The sequence below is a fragment of the Engystomops pustulosus genome, chromosome 5, assembly GCF_040894005.1.
Source record: "Engystomops pustulosus chromosome 5, aEngPut4.maternal, whole genome shotgun sequence".
Taxonomy (NCBI): domain Eukaryota; kingdom Metazoa; phylum Chordata; class Amphibia; order Anura; family Leptodactylidae; genus Engystomops; species Engystomops pustulosus.
Genome location: NC_092415.1, coordinates 21,374,883 through 21,390,796, shown reverse-complemented (window position 1 = coordinate 21,390,796; position 15,914 = coordinate 21,374,883). Strand labels below are relative to the sequence as shown.

The 15,914-nt window shown below is 38.1% G+C and overlaps 1 protein-coding gene across 6 annotated transcripts in view; it reads right to left on the bottom strand.

The window, feature by feature from the left end:
- CSMD3 (CUB and Sushi multiple domains 3) overlaps positions 1-15,914 on the bottom strand; it is an 804,446-nt gene that overhangs the window by 276,290 nt on the left and 512,242 nt on the right. For all 6 annotated transcript variants that reach the window (XM_072151297.1, XM_072151299.1, XM_072151298.1 and 3 more), the window contains 3 exons: positions 11,726-11,917; positions 11,103-11,241; positions 2,423-2,610 (listed from right to left, as the gene is read on the bottom strand). In XM_072151297.1, the coding sequence (XP_072007398.1) occupies positions 2,423-2,610; positions 11,103-11,241; positions 11,726-11,917 (519 nt within the window). The remainder of the gene's footprint in view (positions 1-2,422; positions 2,611-11,102; positions 11,242-11,725; positions 11,918-15,914) is intronic.

The following is a 15,914-nucleotide window of genomic DNA, read 5'->3' as shown; positions in this document are numbered from 1 at the left end:
TACTTGCCATATATATGTTCGAGTTGCAGTATACTCCACCCCACATACCTTCCACCCTCATTATTTCAGAATTTATTATTGGTGGTTATGAAAACTTATAGACTTCAAAGAAAGTCTGTTATTGGTTAAAGGGGTTATCCGAGTTTTAAAAATTACTGAGGGCCGGGCTGGGGTGGGCTAGTTAAACATAATAAGCATGTACTTACCTCCTGCGGCGCCGCCAATGTCACGCGCCGCGGTCCCTTCGATTCGTTCCCCTGTTTGTTTACAGGGGCACAGAAGCCGTGCACAGGGAGCTTCCGGTCCGCGATGTGGCCGGCTGCTCCCATCCGCTCCTATCTCTCAGCGTTGTAAGCGATGGGAGATGGTGTCGGATCGGAGCTTCCGGCCAGCCGGAAACTCCCTGTGCACCCGGAAACTCCCAGCGCACAGAGAAGATGCGCCGCGGGACATCGGCGGCGCCGGACGAGGTAAGTACATGTTTAATATTTTTAAATAGCCCGCCCCAGCCCTGCCCTCAGTAATTTTTAAAACCCGGATAACCCCTTTAATTAGAAATGGAGCAGATGATAGTTATTTCTGTGCCTTAAGGATCCCAAACATGACACATTACTGTACACTGGGAAACTGAAATTTATACAAAATGTATTTGCCTTTGTATAAATGAATGTGAAATGACAGCCTGGTCAGGATAGTCCCTAAAACATCTCACACAACCCTTTAAAAAATGTCAAGTTGATAATCACAGGAACAAAGTGGGAATTACAATGTAAGATGTCAACTGGAATCAAAGCTTATAGGCTGACGGACCATTTGTTTTATTGTACTTTGCTCTTTAGGAGTATTTAGCTTTTAAGATGAACCACAAAACATATGTTACAGACTTTCTGTTCTCCTGAGGATTTTTTGAGGATTTCCGAAAATCTTTTCCTACCTAAAACAAGAATGTTAGAGGGGGTTGATATGTTCATTCCAGCCACGCTTTTTAAAGGTCATTTAAATGTCAACTAGTATTGCTAAATTCCAGGGTCACCGATTTACCAAATTTTCATTGAAGATGCAATACACGGTCTAGAAAAAAGTTTAACTAAGACATATCCATTCTTGGTTTTTTAGCTGTAGTAAAGTACAATTGATACCTGAACCTTATAGGTGATTTTTATTGTATTCTGGCTCATCATATGCCACTGTATGATGTCCTCAATGCCCCTCTAAGCTGCGCTGTTCCCCCCTTTACACCATTTCATGCCCACTCGATGTAGAGTTGATATAAGGTGGGGGGAAAAAAAAATCTAAATTCCTGAGGTTGTTCAAGAATAGTGCTTATTTCAGGGCTTGTATGCTAGCTTGCCCTGCTAAATGTCCCCCTATCTGTTCAATTTCATTCATGAAGTTGACTGAAACGTCTTTCTCACAATCTCAGAAAAACTGCATGGTGGACAAAGATGAAGTGTATGCTGATTTTTTCAACATTCCAAAACAGGCCATAAGTTTTGGTGGTCATGGGACCTGTTATGGTCAATCTGTGGTCTCAGCAGGCCTCAATGACATCTTTTGTTTCACATCACCATGGCTTGCCGTCACTATGACTAACAACAAACCTGACCCGGCTGGGAGTGTTGGAAAAACACTGGGTACTGCAAGGCTGGAACTGGGAGCCGTAGATGAGTAAATTTAGTTTTTAGTTAGCTTTAGTTTTAGTAAGTTTTAATATTATAGTGTTACCCTGCCTCCCTTGGAGTTTTCAGAGATTCTTTTTCTTCAGGGTTAACATGCGAGAATGTTATGGAATAATACATTTTTGGGAATTAATTATTGATTTGATGTTCAGTGACGGAAGAACAGGTTTTCATTCTATAGATAATGGCTATGGTGATGTAGTGAGCACCAAATAAATATTGTACTGGCTAACTTAGATATAAACATGAAAAAGAGGTATCATAAATGAAGCAGAAACCCAAACCAGTAACTTAGTGATGGAAGTGTCTTCAAACCAAACTAATATCTGTCTTCAGTTGTGTGGTTTTCAGTGGTTACTGATGGGTTTGAGCATTAATATCAGATCAGTAGTAGTCCAACATTTGACTCCACTGTAGAATTCCAAATTTTTGATATTGGGGTGAGATAAAAAATAATCCATTTCTAATCCTATCCATAACTGTACTAGGCACAACCCCTCAATAGCCCAATGGTAAATATGTCTTCAAAAAACCATTTGTCCTCATCTGTGGCCATGATACAAGAAGATCTTATTTATTTCAATTTTTTTCATACATAGAGGTAGAAAATATGCTAATTTTTAGTTTTGACTCAATTGGCCATTTGAAAAAATGTAGCGATTTCTAGAAAGCATTGAGATGGAATATACACAGATAACACTGCACATAGTAAAGAAAAAGATATAACTAAGCCGTAAATTCACCTTTGTATTCCAAGTGAAAGCCAGTGAAACTGACAGATCCGTCACTCCTAAAAGCCAAATGCATGTTGTTGGAACCGCTTTCAATTCTTTCTGGTAATTTGCTGTCCTGAAAACTTCCGATCAGAGGACTGTTTCCATCTGGCCCATCATAAATATACAGGAAGTCATAATTTGGCTCAATGCTGAAGCTGTGAGACAAAACCAGTCGATTAATTAACACTCATACATTTCAATCAGTTTTCCACATTCAAGTGAGTGTAATTAATTTACTTGTATGAGCCCTCCTGCAACCTTTACTGAACACATTGCCGTTTACATACTCCAGGGCTACAATGTGTCCCCATAAGATATTATCTGATTAAGCTAAAATATCACCAGCCCTTTGATGCAGGAAAGATTCACTCTCTGGATTATATTAAATAAAGAACAAAAACAAAAGTTTCTTAATTTCTTTGAAATGTAGATTGTACAAAGAGGAATACAGGAAAACTAATTAGATGGTAAACAGGTATAAGAAAGCAGTAAAACGAGATTGTATGAAGGCGCACTTATACTGTAATAGATATAATATGTTACTGTATAATTAATCATTGAGCAAGCATTTTAATTAAACCAAATTATCGCTAAAATAATAATAAAAATATAAACACCCATGAAGGGCAAAGAAAATTTTCAACCTCAAGGACAAAACATTTTGGGGGTCATTTACTAAGGGCCTGAACCCCGTTTTTCCGACGGGTTATCTGAAATTTTCCGATTTGCACCGATTTTCCCTGAATTGCCCCTTGGTTTTTGGCGCACGCGATCGGATTGTGGCACATCGGCGCCGGCATGCACGCGACGGAAATCGGGGGCGTGGCCGTACAAAAACCTGATGGATTCGGAAAATCCGCTGCATTTAAAATAAAAAAGTGTTGCTTGACACGCACTTACCGGTACCCACGATAGGACGGTGAACTTCAGTGCATTCCGACAAACTTCAGCGCAGCAGCGACACCTGGTGGACGTCAGAGGAACTACCTTAGTGAATCCCGGCAGAACCCGAATCCTCCACAGAGAACGCGTCGCTGGATCGCGACAGGATCGGGTAAGTAAATCTGCCCCTTTGTTCCACTTTTTTTTAATGTAGCAATTAAGTTTAAAATTTTGCATTAATGTAGTTTTTTGCTAATTTTTTTGTACCCATGGCTTGTTAACGTAACGCTATTTACTATTTTGAGGACCTTATAGCATATTATTTTTTACACTTTCTGATGTCCAGTTATTACCAGACTACCAGTGACCTTTAATTTTTTATAGTCTTGCTAATGTTACAAAGCAAATAAATTTTTTTTTTTAAAAAGCCTTAATTCTTCACCATATTCTAAAAGCCATAACCTTTCCATTTTTTTTTTTCACAGGAAGAGCTGTTGGTAGACTGGATTTTAGTAAGGTTGAACTGTCCTTTTCATTAATTCATTAATACTTTTTAAAGTGATGTTTTAAAAAAAAATGCTTTGTGTTTTTTTTTTCTAACAGTGTTCATCCTGGGCAGAATGAATAATATTTGTAACTAACCGTTGACCGTAGCATCTAAGGGGTTTACAAACTGCAATGAGTCAGTGGTTGGGGCCCTGTACTGGCTGCCAGTGTAGGGCCCCATAACTGTATGATAGGTGAGATTAAACCTACCACACAAAAAATGTAAGATTTATTATATAGGTATTATTTATAATGTATTGATATGATACATAAAAATATTTATATATCACTACAACTTTTTGCAGTTCAGTTCTCAGCAGAAAATAAGTCTTATCGGGGACAAACAACAGTAGAACATGCAAACTGACCACTAGCTATACTCTAACTATACTGCTGCTAAAATGGGCCATATTAAGAAATATTTCGGATTATTGTAAAATCATTGGAAACTATAATAAAGTTTTTACTTATAAGAAACAAGTGAAATCTGAGAAATGATGAGTCAATCACTATTGATCGCAGTATACTGTGAAGCCTAAGGCAAGCATCAACTGGTAGAGCCTGACTACATAGGAGATATTTTGTAGTCAGGATTGACAGTTCACAGGATTCCACTATGAAACAGGACCACACAGGCAATAATAAATATATATTACACTGTGGTATATTGTAACATTTTATAGTTTTATGCCCCAGCTGCTCTAAAACTGTATATGACTTAAAGAAATGCTTTATTCAAAATTCTCTAAGTTTATTTGTTAAGAACTTTGTGGATACCCTGTAGGTGGCAATGCACTAGACATACTATATTATCTTCCCTAATTAACTTTTATGAAATCTTTATCAAATTTTGTTAGGAGTTCCCTCAGCAACATAATGATAAATGGAATATCTCTAGAGAGCTGCAAACCTAATCCCAGCACAACTTGATCTTTTATCATTTGGAAGTATCTGCATATATCATGTTTCCAGTAGATGCTCACAGCTGAACTAAGTTGGTTATAAAAACAGTGTCTCCTCAGAAGAAGCAAGATCTAAATTTAATAACCTGATGTTTGTTTCACATGAAGATATTTTAAGCCTTTTAAAGGGGTTTTCTAATGTCAGGAAAAGCAACATATACTTACCTCTCCAGAGGAGCCATTTGGTTCCAGCAGCAGCTCTCTGTCAGCTGATGCATCTTATTGGGTGAGACCATCCGTTGTGCACATGATATCTAAAGATCCTTGGCCTCAGCAATGACCCGAGAGACCCCACACTATGGGCCAAATTTACTAAGAATGTAGGAAACTGCACTAAAATTGTTCTGCCTATGTATAATGCTGGGTGCACCAGATTAATTAAGAACGGGCAACAGAAATGATAAATATGGATCTTCTGGCCCAACAGAGTTCACCAACTTTTTTGTGGTGCGACAGACTTGGCATGTTAAATGTGGTGCATGGTCCGACTGAGCTCCGAAACGCCCCTTAATTTGTGTTGTATGGTGCCTAGTGCAGCTGCGCCAAAAAAGTGTCATGTGCAACACATTTGCGGTACAGACACTTTTAAATAGCTGTGCAAGCAGAAAGAACGTGCAAAGTTCAACAGAAAACTGGTGCAAAGCCCTCAGTAAATGTGCCCCAATGTATGTGAGCAGTATGTTTGTACGTGAGCAGTGTGACACCATCAATTCCCATCTAACAGGACTGGAAGCACCACTTAATTTTGCCCACTCAGAGTAAGGAAAAAAACAATAGAGAGGGTTACCGAGTCAATACTTTGTAAGACCACTAGAGATGAGCGAGTATACTCGTCCGAGTATACTGCTCGGTCGAGTATTAGCATACTCGGACCGGCTCGTTACTCGGACGAGTATTTCCCCTGCTCGCGATCAAGCATTAAATTAAGTGAAGAACAGTGTTTTTATTGTTTAATAAAATATTCCAGATGTTTCCTGATGTTTTGTTTGTAAGAACACATTGAAATAACACTATTCTTCACTTTCCAGGTGTTCGCGCGTGTCTCCCGCTAGGTTCGAGATGTTCGGAACATATGGAATGTGAAGAATATTGTTCTTTCAATGTGTTCTGCACTTAAATGGTCCTGTATTCACTGTTTTTAATGTTTTAGTTCTATTCTTCACTTTGTAGATGTGCGCACGTGTCTTACGATAGGTTCGGAGATACGTGCGCCCATCTGCAAAGTGAAGAATAGAATTAAAACATTAAAAACAGTGAATACAGGACCATTTAAGTGAAGAACACATTGAAAGAACAATATTCTTCACATTCCAGATGTTCCGAACATCTCCGAACTTAGCGGGAGACACGCGCGCACACCTGCAAAGTGAAGAATAGTGTTATTTCAATGTGTTCTTACAAGCAAAACATCAGGAAACATCTGGAATATTTAATTAAGCACTGTTATTTTACTGTTCTGTTTTAGCAAAAAAATGCTCGGGTCTCCCATTGACTTCAATGGGGCTCGTTACTCGAGACGAGCACTCGAGCATCTGGAAAAGTTTGTCTCGAATAACGAGCACCCGAGCATTTTAGTGCTCGCTCATCTCTAAAGACCACCTTTTGCTGTAAGTCTGTTGGGGTATGTCGCTACGTGCTTCACATCTTGCAGCTTTCTTTTTTATATCATGCTTCTAGCTCAGTCATGTTGGTTGTAGAACATTAAGGAACCCACAGATACTCTTAGCCTTAGCCTCGATTGGGCCATTTTAACATGTGAACATATGCTTTGATTCCATTGTAGCTTGTGTTGTAGGGTTAGAGTTAATGTCCTGCTACGTCCCAGACTCAGGTCTTTTGCAGGCTCTAGCAGGTTTTCATCCTGGAGTGCCCTTTATTCATCTCCATCTATCTCCTCATCAACTCTGACCAGCTTCCATATCACTCACCACAGCATTATGCTGCCACCACCATGCTTCACAGGTGATTGTGATGTGCAGTGTAGGTGTTTTCAAGTGGTAGGAATACTTTTGCAATCCACTGTATTTAATGCTCACTATCATCCATTGGAGGGTGAGGGCTCATGATGAGTTGCGCCAACACCATCATTTTGTCAACATCAATGGAGTTTTTACTAGAGGAAAATGCTTCCAAAAGGGACACAGTTTGTTCCCCTTTTATCACATTTTCTGTGTTTCGAAAAAACAAACAAATCCAACATCAGGGAAATAACATTGAGTTATGAGCGAGCAGCTAGTTTTTCTGCCCCAGGGGGTCAGAGCCATCTTTCTAAAGACGACAACTTTTATTGAAGACATTTGCGCTATAACTAACACTTGTTTTGTCCTTTGTTCTAATAACAATGCCCTAAAATGAATCCATTTTATTTAGCAGACACATTGGCACAGAACTCTCAAAGTAACATGTGGAAAACTGTTTCCATCCACCCTGCTATACCTAATTATTTTCTGATAAGCAGATGTACCCTATTAATTATGTTTCTCTTCTCTCCTGTCCATCACCAGTTAGGAACATGGTGATTAAGGATAAGCAAGTCATCTGAAATATAGAAGCAATTAGCATCCCATTATACATTCAACGAAGAATACTCCAAAGGCAAAGGCTACACTATGAAAACAATCGACAAATATTACAATTACTACACCTACCCATTACATACCGGTTTATCTGAGTGAGATTCAGTTTGTCCTTGCATTGATTGTGATAATTTCCTTACAAAATTAAAATTAAGGTAAACTTTTTTGTGGCTATAAATTGTTGGGTTTTTGAGTCCCCTCTTACCTTTCATGGAATGAAAAATAATGTGGGATTTGCAAGGTTTCTCCTCCCCTTTCTGATCTGAGTTTGTTTAAACTTTAAAGGGGTTAGAAAGATGTCTGTATTTTTTCCACAAATGGCTCTAGCCCTCGGGTTGTGTGACCATCATTAGAATGTATTTAAGGGATAAAAAGTATCAAAATCCTCAACATTCCTAAGACTGAAGAAAAGACTAAATATTTTTATCAAATTGAGTTATACAAAAAACTCAATGGTCCATCCAGTTTTTCTACTCAACACCCAGCACCCAACTTGGAAGGAGGCTAAAGTTTTTCAGTGTACAAATTACATGTCATGGTTATTTGTCTATGGTAAACCACAGAAATGCAAGAGGATTCGGATGACATACATTAGTAGTAGGACATATAGAATGTGATTTTTATGGTTTTCCATAACTTTACTACTAATGGGAAATACAGACAGCCATGAATTTATCAATCTATTGATTCTTTGATTTCTTCAGTATTTTAAGAATTGTGAAAAATAAAATTTCACCGAGAAACATTAAACAGTAATATTCCCTGCTCCCAATCCCACAGCAAAGCCCATGGTCTCTCTTTGTTTTCAATCTTATCTGGGTCACAAATTATGGTGATCAATTGATAACTGTGTAATAACTGTGAAGTTACTGAAGTTACAGTCAATTGATTAGCTGTAAGTGACTACCAACCCTTCAGGCCTATTAGCAGTTGACACAGAATGACTACAACTATCTCCTTTAAAACTTTTAAAACCTGATGATGGTCTGATGGACTCAGGTAGTGTAAAAATAATAAAGAACTAATGCCTACTTCTGTATTTACCACTGCTCCAGCGCAACACCAACACCATTGGCCTCTGTTGGCATAGAAAGCCCCTCGTATTGAGAACATGTCAACAGTGCCTATCCACTACAGCCTAATACAGGTCACATGCTCCAGCAGTAGTGTTTGTCAATGTAAGGCAAGCAATGTATCGGTAGGTGCCATGCTGGACCAGAAGCAAGAACTAAGGATAATGATCCCGCAAAACCCTTGTAATAATTCTCATTGTTATACTTGTTGTGCTAGACTAACAAGCAAGGATAAACCTAAACTCTCTGCTGCCTGTAACAATATATAGAATGATGCACCCTTTGCCCAATTCAGTAGTAATATATCAGGTTATTTATCTATTAACTGGGTTCTCCATGCAGTGTCTCATCCGAATGCTGACATCAGGTATAGAGACATTATTTTTAAGTGGCAGGTCCGGCTTTGTAGCAGATAACTGTGCCCCTTATGCTGCCCCCTATCGTGCTGCAGGTGGTGCTGCTTGAGGCAAGAGGCTCAACTCCCCTCATGGCTGGGGCAGCCTTGGTAACATCATGAAACAGAATTTTCAGAAAGTCAAAATAATAGGATACTGCAAAAACACCAAAACTACAGAACAAAAGTAGCAGCACAAGAGACTCAACAGTTTTTGTCGCAATCATGTGTCTTTTTGTAATCTCATTCTACCGGGAAACATTTAGGTTCGTGTTGCTTACTGCCGCTCTGTGTTGACATGGAATCATAGTTTTAATTAAGACATAAAAGCCACCCATGAAACCTTCACAAAGTGCATACAAATTATAAAGGCAAAATGAGATTAAAAAAACAATATGTGATCAGTGTGAACAAGCCGCAGAACACACAGCAGATTTCTGTAATCATCTGCCAGGAAGTATTACAAAGGAGAAATATGCAACCCATTGAATCATACGTCGTAAACTGAATGTTGTACTTTTTATAATGACTCCCCTACTTTGATAGACAAAATCAAAACCTGAAAATGGCAAATTTCCAGGATTAAAATGAAACACAATATTCAATTCAATCCAAACTTTCCGTCGCAGTGTAGTTAAATGAAGTAATTCTGTGTTTGAGTATCTCTTGATCTGCTGCATAATAAACAGCTAAAGTGAAATTTCACAGAAAGTTGATAATGACTTAAAGGATAAAATATAGCGAAAGTAACTCAGATTTCAAAGCTGAGTAACTGCGGTAGCCATCTAGAATTTTTGTTGCCAAGTTTCATTCTATGTAGGGTATATCTATAAATATGAAGCATAAGGTATTTCTCCATTTTTCATGTATTATAAAGAGAATTTGCACCGAAATGCAGCATTTTGCCAAACGCATTTTTTACACTAAACCCACAAAGCCAAAAGGTAGGATTTAAAATATGTAAATTCTTTTTACCATGATAAAAAAATAATACAATACATTATTACAAAAATAATAAATATTGATAATAATACAGGTACAGTACAACTAAATGGAATCAAAAGGGTCCAGTTGCATTGAGACCACAACTCTCGATCTCAGCCATTAGTCCATGTACCAAATAAGAGGACAGCAGAAATATAATAGAACCTGCTCCTTGAAGTTCTTGGTAAATATAATGCATTAATAGCCAAGGCCCTTCAGATTTAACTAAAAGCCAACTTCTCTAAACCATCAGTAAATGATCATACTCTTTATGAAGTCTGAAAGGGGTATATGAGATCAGAATAGGGTCTAGAATAAACAGCTCTATTATTGTACATTGGCTGTGGGTAATGTTGAGAGACCCTGAACGGAAATATTCCCAGCATAGAATATGGTCCCTGTATATGAAGAGAGACTTCTGCAAGAAGTCTGTGTTTGAGATCTGCGTTTAGCCAATCATCAATTGGTAACAACTACGGCAGCATGCAAGATCCCAGGCAAAATGGTGCCATGCATGCACAGCTGGCAATTACATGGGGCTGGTGATTTTGCCTTGAATGGAGAACCCTTAAATGTCAGCACCAATTGTGGTTGTTAGTGAGTGAACCCATTGTAAAAAACACCGGTTGGTTTGCTGGCCGCATTAAAAGGGTTGATACCCACGATTTGGGTTTGGGTCCAGGTTCATGAACCAGGACATTTGTTAGGCCGAACCCGCCAGACCCTAATCCTCCTGAGTCTGCTCATCACTAGTTGTGGGTATGTTTCTACTGATCCTCGTATGAGTGAATAAAAATGTAAGAAACAAAAAACACAATTGCAGAACATAGAATATCATAATATCTCCATTAACTGAGTCAACCAGCTGCCATCATTGCACAAGCAACAACAGAAATGTGTAAAGCTTTCAAGAAAAAATGTTTCCTGGTTCCTAAGAATTTGTCATATGAGAGATGGGTGAATCTTTGTGTAAATGATCTTCTTGGTGCACCATGGGTGTGTCCAAACTAGGTGGGATAATCAATTGTGGTATAATAACATAGTGCTTCGAAGGATGGTATAAAAAGAAGAAATTCATGAGCACCAGCTGATCACCGCCTCTTGCCCTGAGAAGCCCATTTGCATATAGATAAAAATATATACATAATTTTTTAAAAAGTGCCCTGTTTTAAATTTTTGGGTATTTTTACATATCTGAATTGTGGCACCTAATGTTAATGATATACTCACCTGATGAACGCCAAAGAAATGACGTAGTCTGGGTTGACAGTAATAGTCCAGTCACAGTCCCTGCTGTGTGGATATGGGTGAGGGAAGTTTGGAGATAAAATGAAGCCAGCAGAACCAGTTAGGTTGCCACCACAAGGAGCTGGAAAATCAAAAGGATAGACTCATTAGAGGTAGACTGTGATTAAAAATATGCCCCCAACTCCCACTAAAACACCTAACTTCAGCACAGGTTGAAATAAAATGAATAAAGTAAATCTCCACTTTTTGTTGTCTTCACACACACTATTTTTCCAGTTAAAAACACCATAAATCTTGGGATTACAAAAACATCATGAATATTGAGCATTTGGTTTATGTTTTTTTTTTAATTTTGCGCCAATTCCTGGTGTATTTTAAAGTCAGACAGAAATATGAGTAAAACTATAAAATACTAAGTGAAGGGAAAGTAAAAAATATCACAAACTAAAAAAATTGACAAGTTACCTAAGGCCTCGGGTTAGCTGCAGTGAATCACCCATGGCTTGCCCACTGTGATTTTTTTATAGCAAAGTGGAGGTTTTTTGTGGCAACCTCCAATGCCAAATCTTGCCCCTGCATATCCTTGGCCCAAAATTCCATCTTACCTATACATGACGGAGGACTAGGCTGCCAAAAGAAACGGTTATCCACTTGGATGCAAGTAATTCTTTCTTCCCCTTGTAGCTCGTAACCGGGATCACACTGAAAAATAACAGTATCTCCTGGTTCTCTCCCATCACCATTCCTCGTCCCATTCATTGGGACCCCAGGATCTCGGCATGCTGTAGCCACTGAACCTGAAATGTGAAAGATCATATTATGAGATTATCAGATGATTCAGTCATTATTTAATTATTATTTTTATAGATTTGGGCGCCATTTTGAATTTAGAAATTCCTCTATGCAAATACAGTTTTGCACCCACCATTAAAGGGAATGATAAATTAATACAGCCATGTTGGTACAGGATGTACAAGCTAATAAGTGCTAAAAGCCCATTTAATAGTGACCAACCAAATAGATAGAAAACAATGTAACTACATTACATGTACTACAGGTAAGTAGAATTTATTTGGCCCCTCCTCTGATGATCATGTCAATCACATATTGATTTAAGTGACTTTCTCAAAGGGAATCCACTAGCTAAAAATCACCCTACTAGTAGGGCAAGCATTGTGTAGGGCACTGTTAAATCTTTCCCGAACATTTTATCCCAGTGATCTTCACTGCTTCAAAAAATATTGGCATCTTGGTGTGCTGGAGAAGGGGGGGGGGGCATATCTGCTGGTGCATCCCTTTTTCCCATTCCCCACCTTTTTTCTGATAGGGAGATCATCAGGGCAGTGCTGGTTATGACTGACTTTCATTTAAAGAAGTTTATAGGACCAGCAAACATGGGGTGGGGGGATTTATCAAGTTTTGAACTGGCATATAGACCTTGATAGAATCACAATTCCAGGCACATGGCCAGAAATTGCAACCACCCCCTTTATGCCTACTCAATGCCAAGTGTGCAAAGAGGGTGGAGGAGTGGACAATGCCAGGCCACAGGGTGGCTGCATTTGCTATGTCCTACGAGTTCCTGGGCCGGGTGTATAGTTATCCATCTGCATAGTCATGCGCCGTATATACTTATGGCCTCTTATACAACAAAACCTTGGGGGAAAACATCAAGCTCTGTTGTGCCAGAACTTAATACATTCTCTTGATAGACCTACTACTGATGCACCAAAATTCTTTTTGAATAAAGTAAACAAGTTTTATCAAAAATAACAGATCACTGCTAAACCAGAAAACTGTGGCCAAAAATTGTTAAAAGTGCCCTTTAATTTTTTTCTTATTTGTGGGTTGATTTTGGACTTTAAAGACCCCATTAAGGGAACAATTAATTTTTAGACATTAAAATATACAAGATGTGTCTCCAATTGGACAAAATTATTTCTCATTTTAGCTATTTTTTCATATTAAAATAAGACAAAAAAGGATTATAGGAATGATGGGTAATATGTGCCAATATTATACAGTAATATGGGAGGAACTGCAGGGTAAGAGGTGAAGGAGTTATTAATGTAATAAGGTGTTCCTTAAGATAGAATCATATTTTCCCTTCCGAGATTAATAAAGTCTTATATAAGGGGATCTTGCATAGTGAAAAGGTCCAACACCCCTGACCAGCAGGAAGTTATAATTTTATTCACAACGTGGATCGGGCATGTATAATCTCTACTAATCTGGTAGGGCCAGTCAGATTTCCTTCAGGGAAAATATGAAATTTTCATGTCTTGTAAGCTGTAACGCAATGTACCATGATAATATATTTATATCTCACCCCCATTTTGGAAATATTATCATACACAGACAATAGGAATACCACGACATGGTCATATCAGTGCAGAAAAGAAGAAAAAACGAGTGTGAGCAATACCATTCTTATTGATGTATCCAGTCTCCATCAATCATGTTGTCTGATACAGGATTTACTTTGCCGAAGGAAATTCTAAACAAATTTAAAATTGCTTAAATATTTAATTTTCTTACTATTATTGCTTTTGTTTGTTCAGTTTATAAACTGAGCTGAACTTTTCCTCTTTACATTTTTCTTGTTTTATAGGCTGCATTAATTTACAGTTTTTGAAATCTTCTGTTGCCAAGCAATTAGGGGCCATTACACTGTGACCATTTATAATTTTTTAGCAATTTTATGCATTTTTCATGTACTTAATATAAAAAAGGAATCTAAATATGCCTTTTAAAAATACTATAAATGGCAATAGTTAAATAGTTAATATGGTTGAAAAAAGACATGTCCATCAAGTTCAACCAAGGAAGGGAAGGGTTGGATCAGGAAGGGATTTAGGGGAAACAATTCTATATAACATAACCATCAATGCTATGTAAAAAGGCATCTAAACTCTTTTTGAAACTCTCTGCTGTCCCTGCTTTGACCAGCGCATGAGGCCGGCTATTCTACAGATTGACAGTTCTCACCGTTAAAAAGCACTGTGGCCTCTGGTGATTAAACCTTGCTTTCTCCTGACGGAGACAGTGCCCCCTCGTCTTTTGATTTAATTTAATCTGGAATAACTTTCCCCCATATTTTTTGTATGGACCATTCATATATTTGTATAAATGAATCATGTAGTCATCTCTTTTCAAGTTGCAATAAATCGCATTACTTTAATTTTTCCTTATAACTGTGATACTCCATACCCCATATCATTTTTGTGCCTCTTTGTTGCACCCTCTCCAGCTCCAGGGCATCCTTTTAATGGACCCGTGCCCAGAACTGGATGGTATATTCTAGGTGAGGCGGAAAAAATGCCTTGTACAGTGGTAATACTACATCCTTATCCCAAGAGTCCATACCACTTCTGATACATCATACGATCCTGCTGTTAACATGCTGTTATTTAATCTAGAAGCTACTGGTACCCTCAGGTCCTTCTCAATAAGGGATTTACTCCACCAAGGAAATATGTTGCCTGTGGATTATTAGCCCCCAGATGCATAACCTTATATTTATCCATATTGAACCTCCTTTGCCAATTGGATGCTCAAACATTCAGTGTGTCCATGCCTCATCTGCAGGTGATTGCTAAGGAAACCTGGGGGCTAGATGGAAATTTCCAACAAATTCAGAATCAGTGCAGCTGCATTAATTAAATAATGCACATGAGTTTCAATTGATGGAAGTGGTGAAAGATCCTCTGAAAGGAAATCTACAACAGGATGAAGGACCAAGCACACTGACATACTGGTGAGTGCCCCCTCTGATAGGATATACTTTCCGTTAAGCCCTTATGCCCTTTTGTTTACTAAAAAAATATGCAAAAAGGGGCTCTAGGCTCCATTAACACATATGGAGCCCCAAGCCTAATTTGCATAATTTAAAATACTTTTTTTTGTAAAACCCAAGGCACAAAAAGCTAAAAGAAAAACAAATCCTGCCAAAGAGGACACACACCAGTATGTCAGTTTGCTTGGTTTACAGTCCTTGATCCTGTAGGTAGATATCCTTAAAGTTGTAGTGTCAGTCAAAGTCTGATTGCTGGTCACATAAGGAGACCATAAAGATAAGATGACTCCCAGATACATCTTACCAAAAAGGATATTACCTTCACAACTAATTACACTATGTACCTTTCTACTTAGTCAAAGAATAAAAATGCTGCAGGAGAACTAGTTCAATATGACATCAATATTTAGACGTCATATTGATATGTCTCTCAATAATAGGGATAAGAGGACCCATTAAGGTTTAGGTTTGGCCAAGTTCAACCATGCACGTGCATGCACAGTGCCAGCACTGATCACTGGTTTTAACAACAACCGGGGGTGAGCCCAAACCAGAACATGTGTCTGAAGTCCAGCTTCATGACCCGAACCTGCAATGTTTGTCACGGACCCGAAAATTCCGTAATCAGATCCACTTATCTCAACTCAATAATAAAAACTGGACCCAACACAATGGAAAAAAAAGAACATATTCTACTTGGGAAATCTTTCATTCTCCCATATGCTGAGATAAATTTCCAATTTCTATGGTAAAAAAAAAAAATCATGGAATATCTACTTCAGAAAATGTCACATAAATTCTCCTGCCTTCATCAAGAAGTGTAATATCTATTGAATAATATAATATTAAATTTATAATTGACAGTGAAAATTCTATAATTATATGTTGATAAAATGCATTAATGTAGGTGCTGGTTGTCCTACAGCAAATCATCAATTTTTAGAAAATGTAATATACATTCACACCTTCCCCGAGGGTATCGGGCGGAAATCTAATAA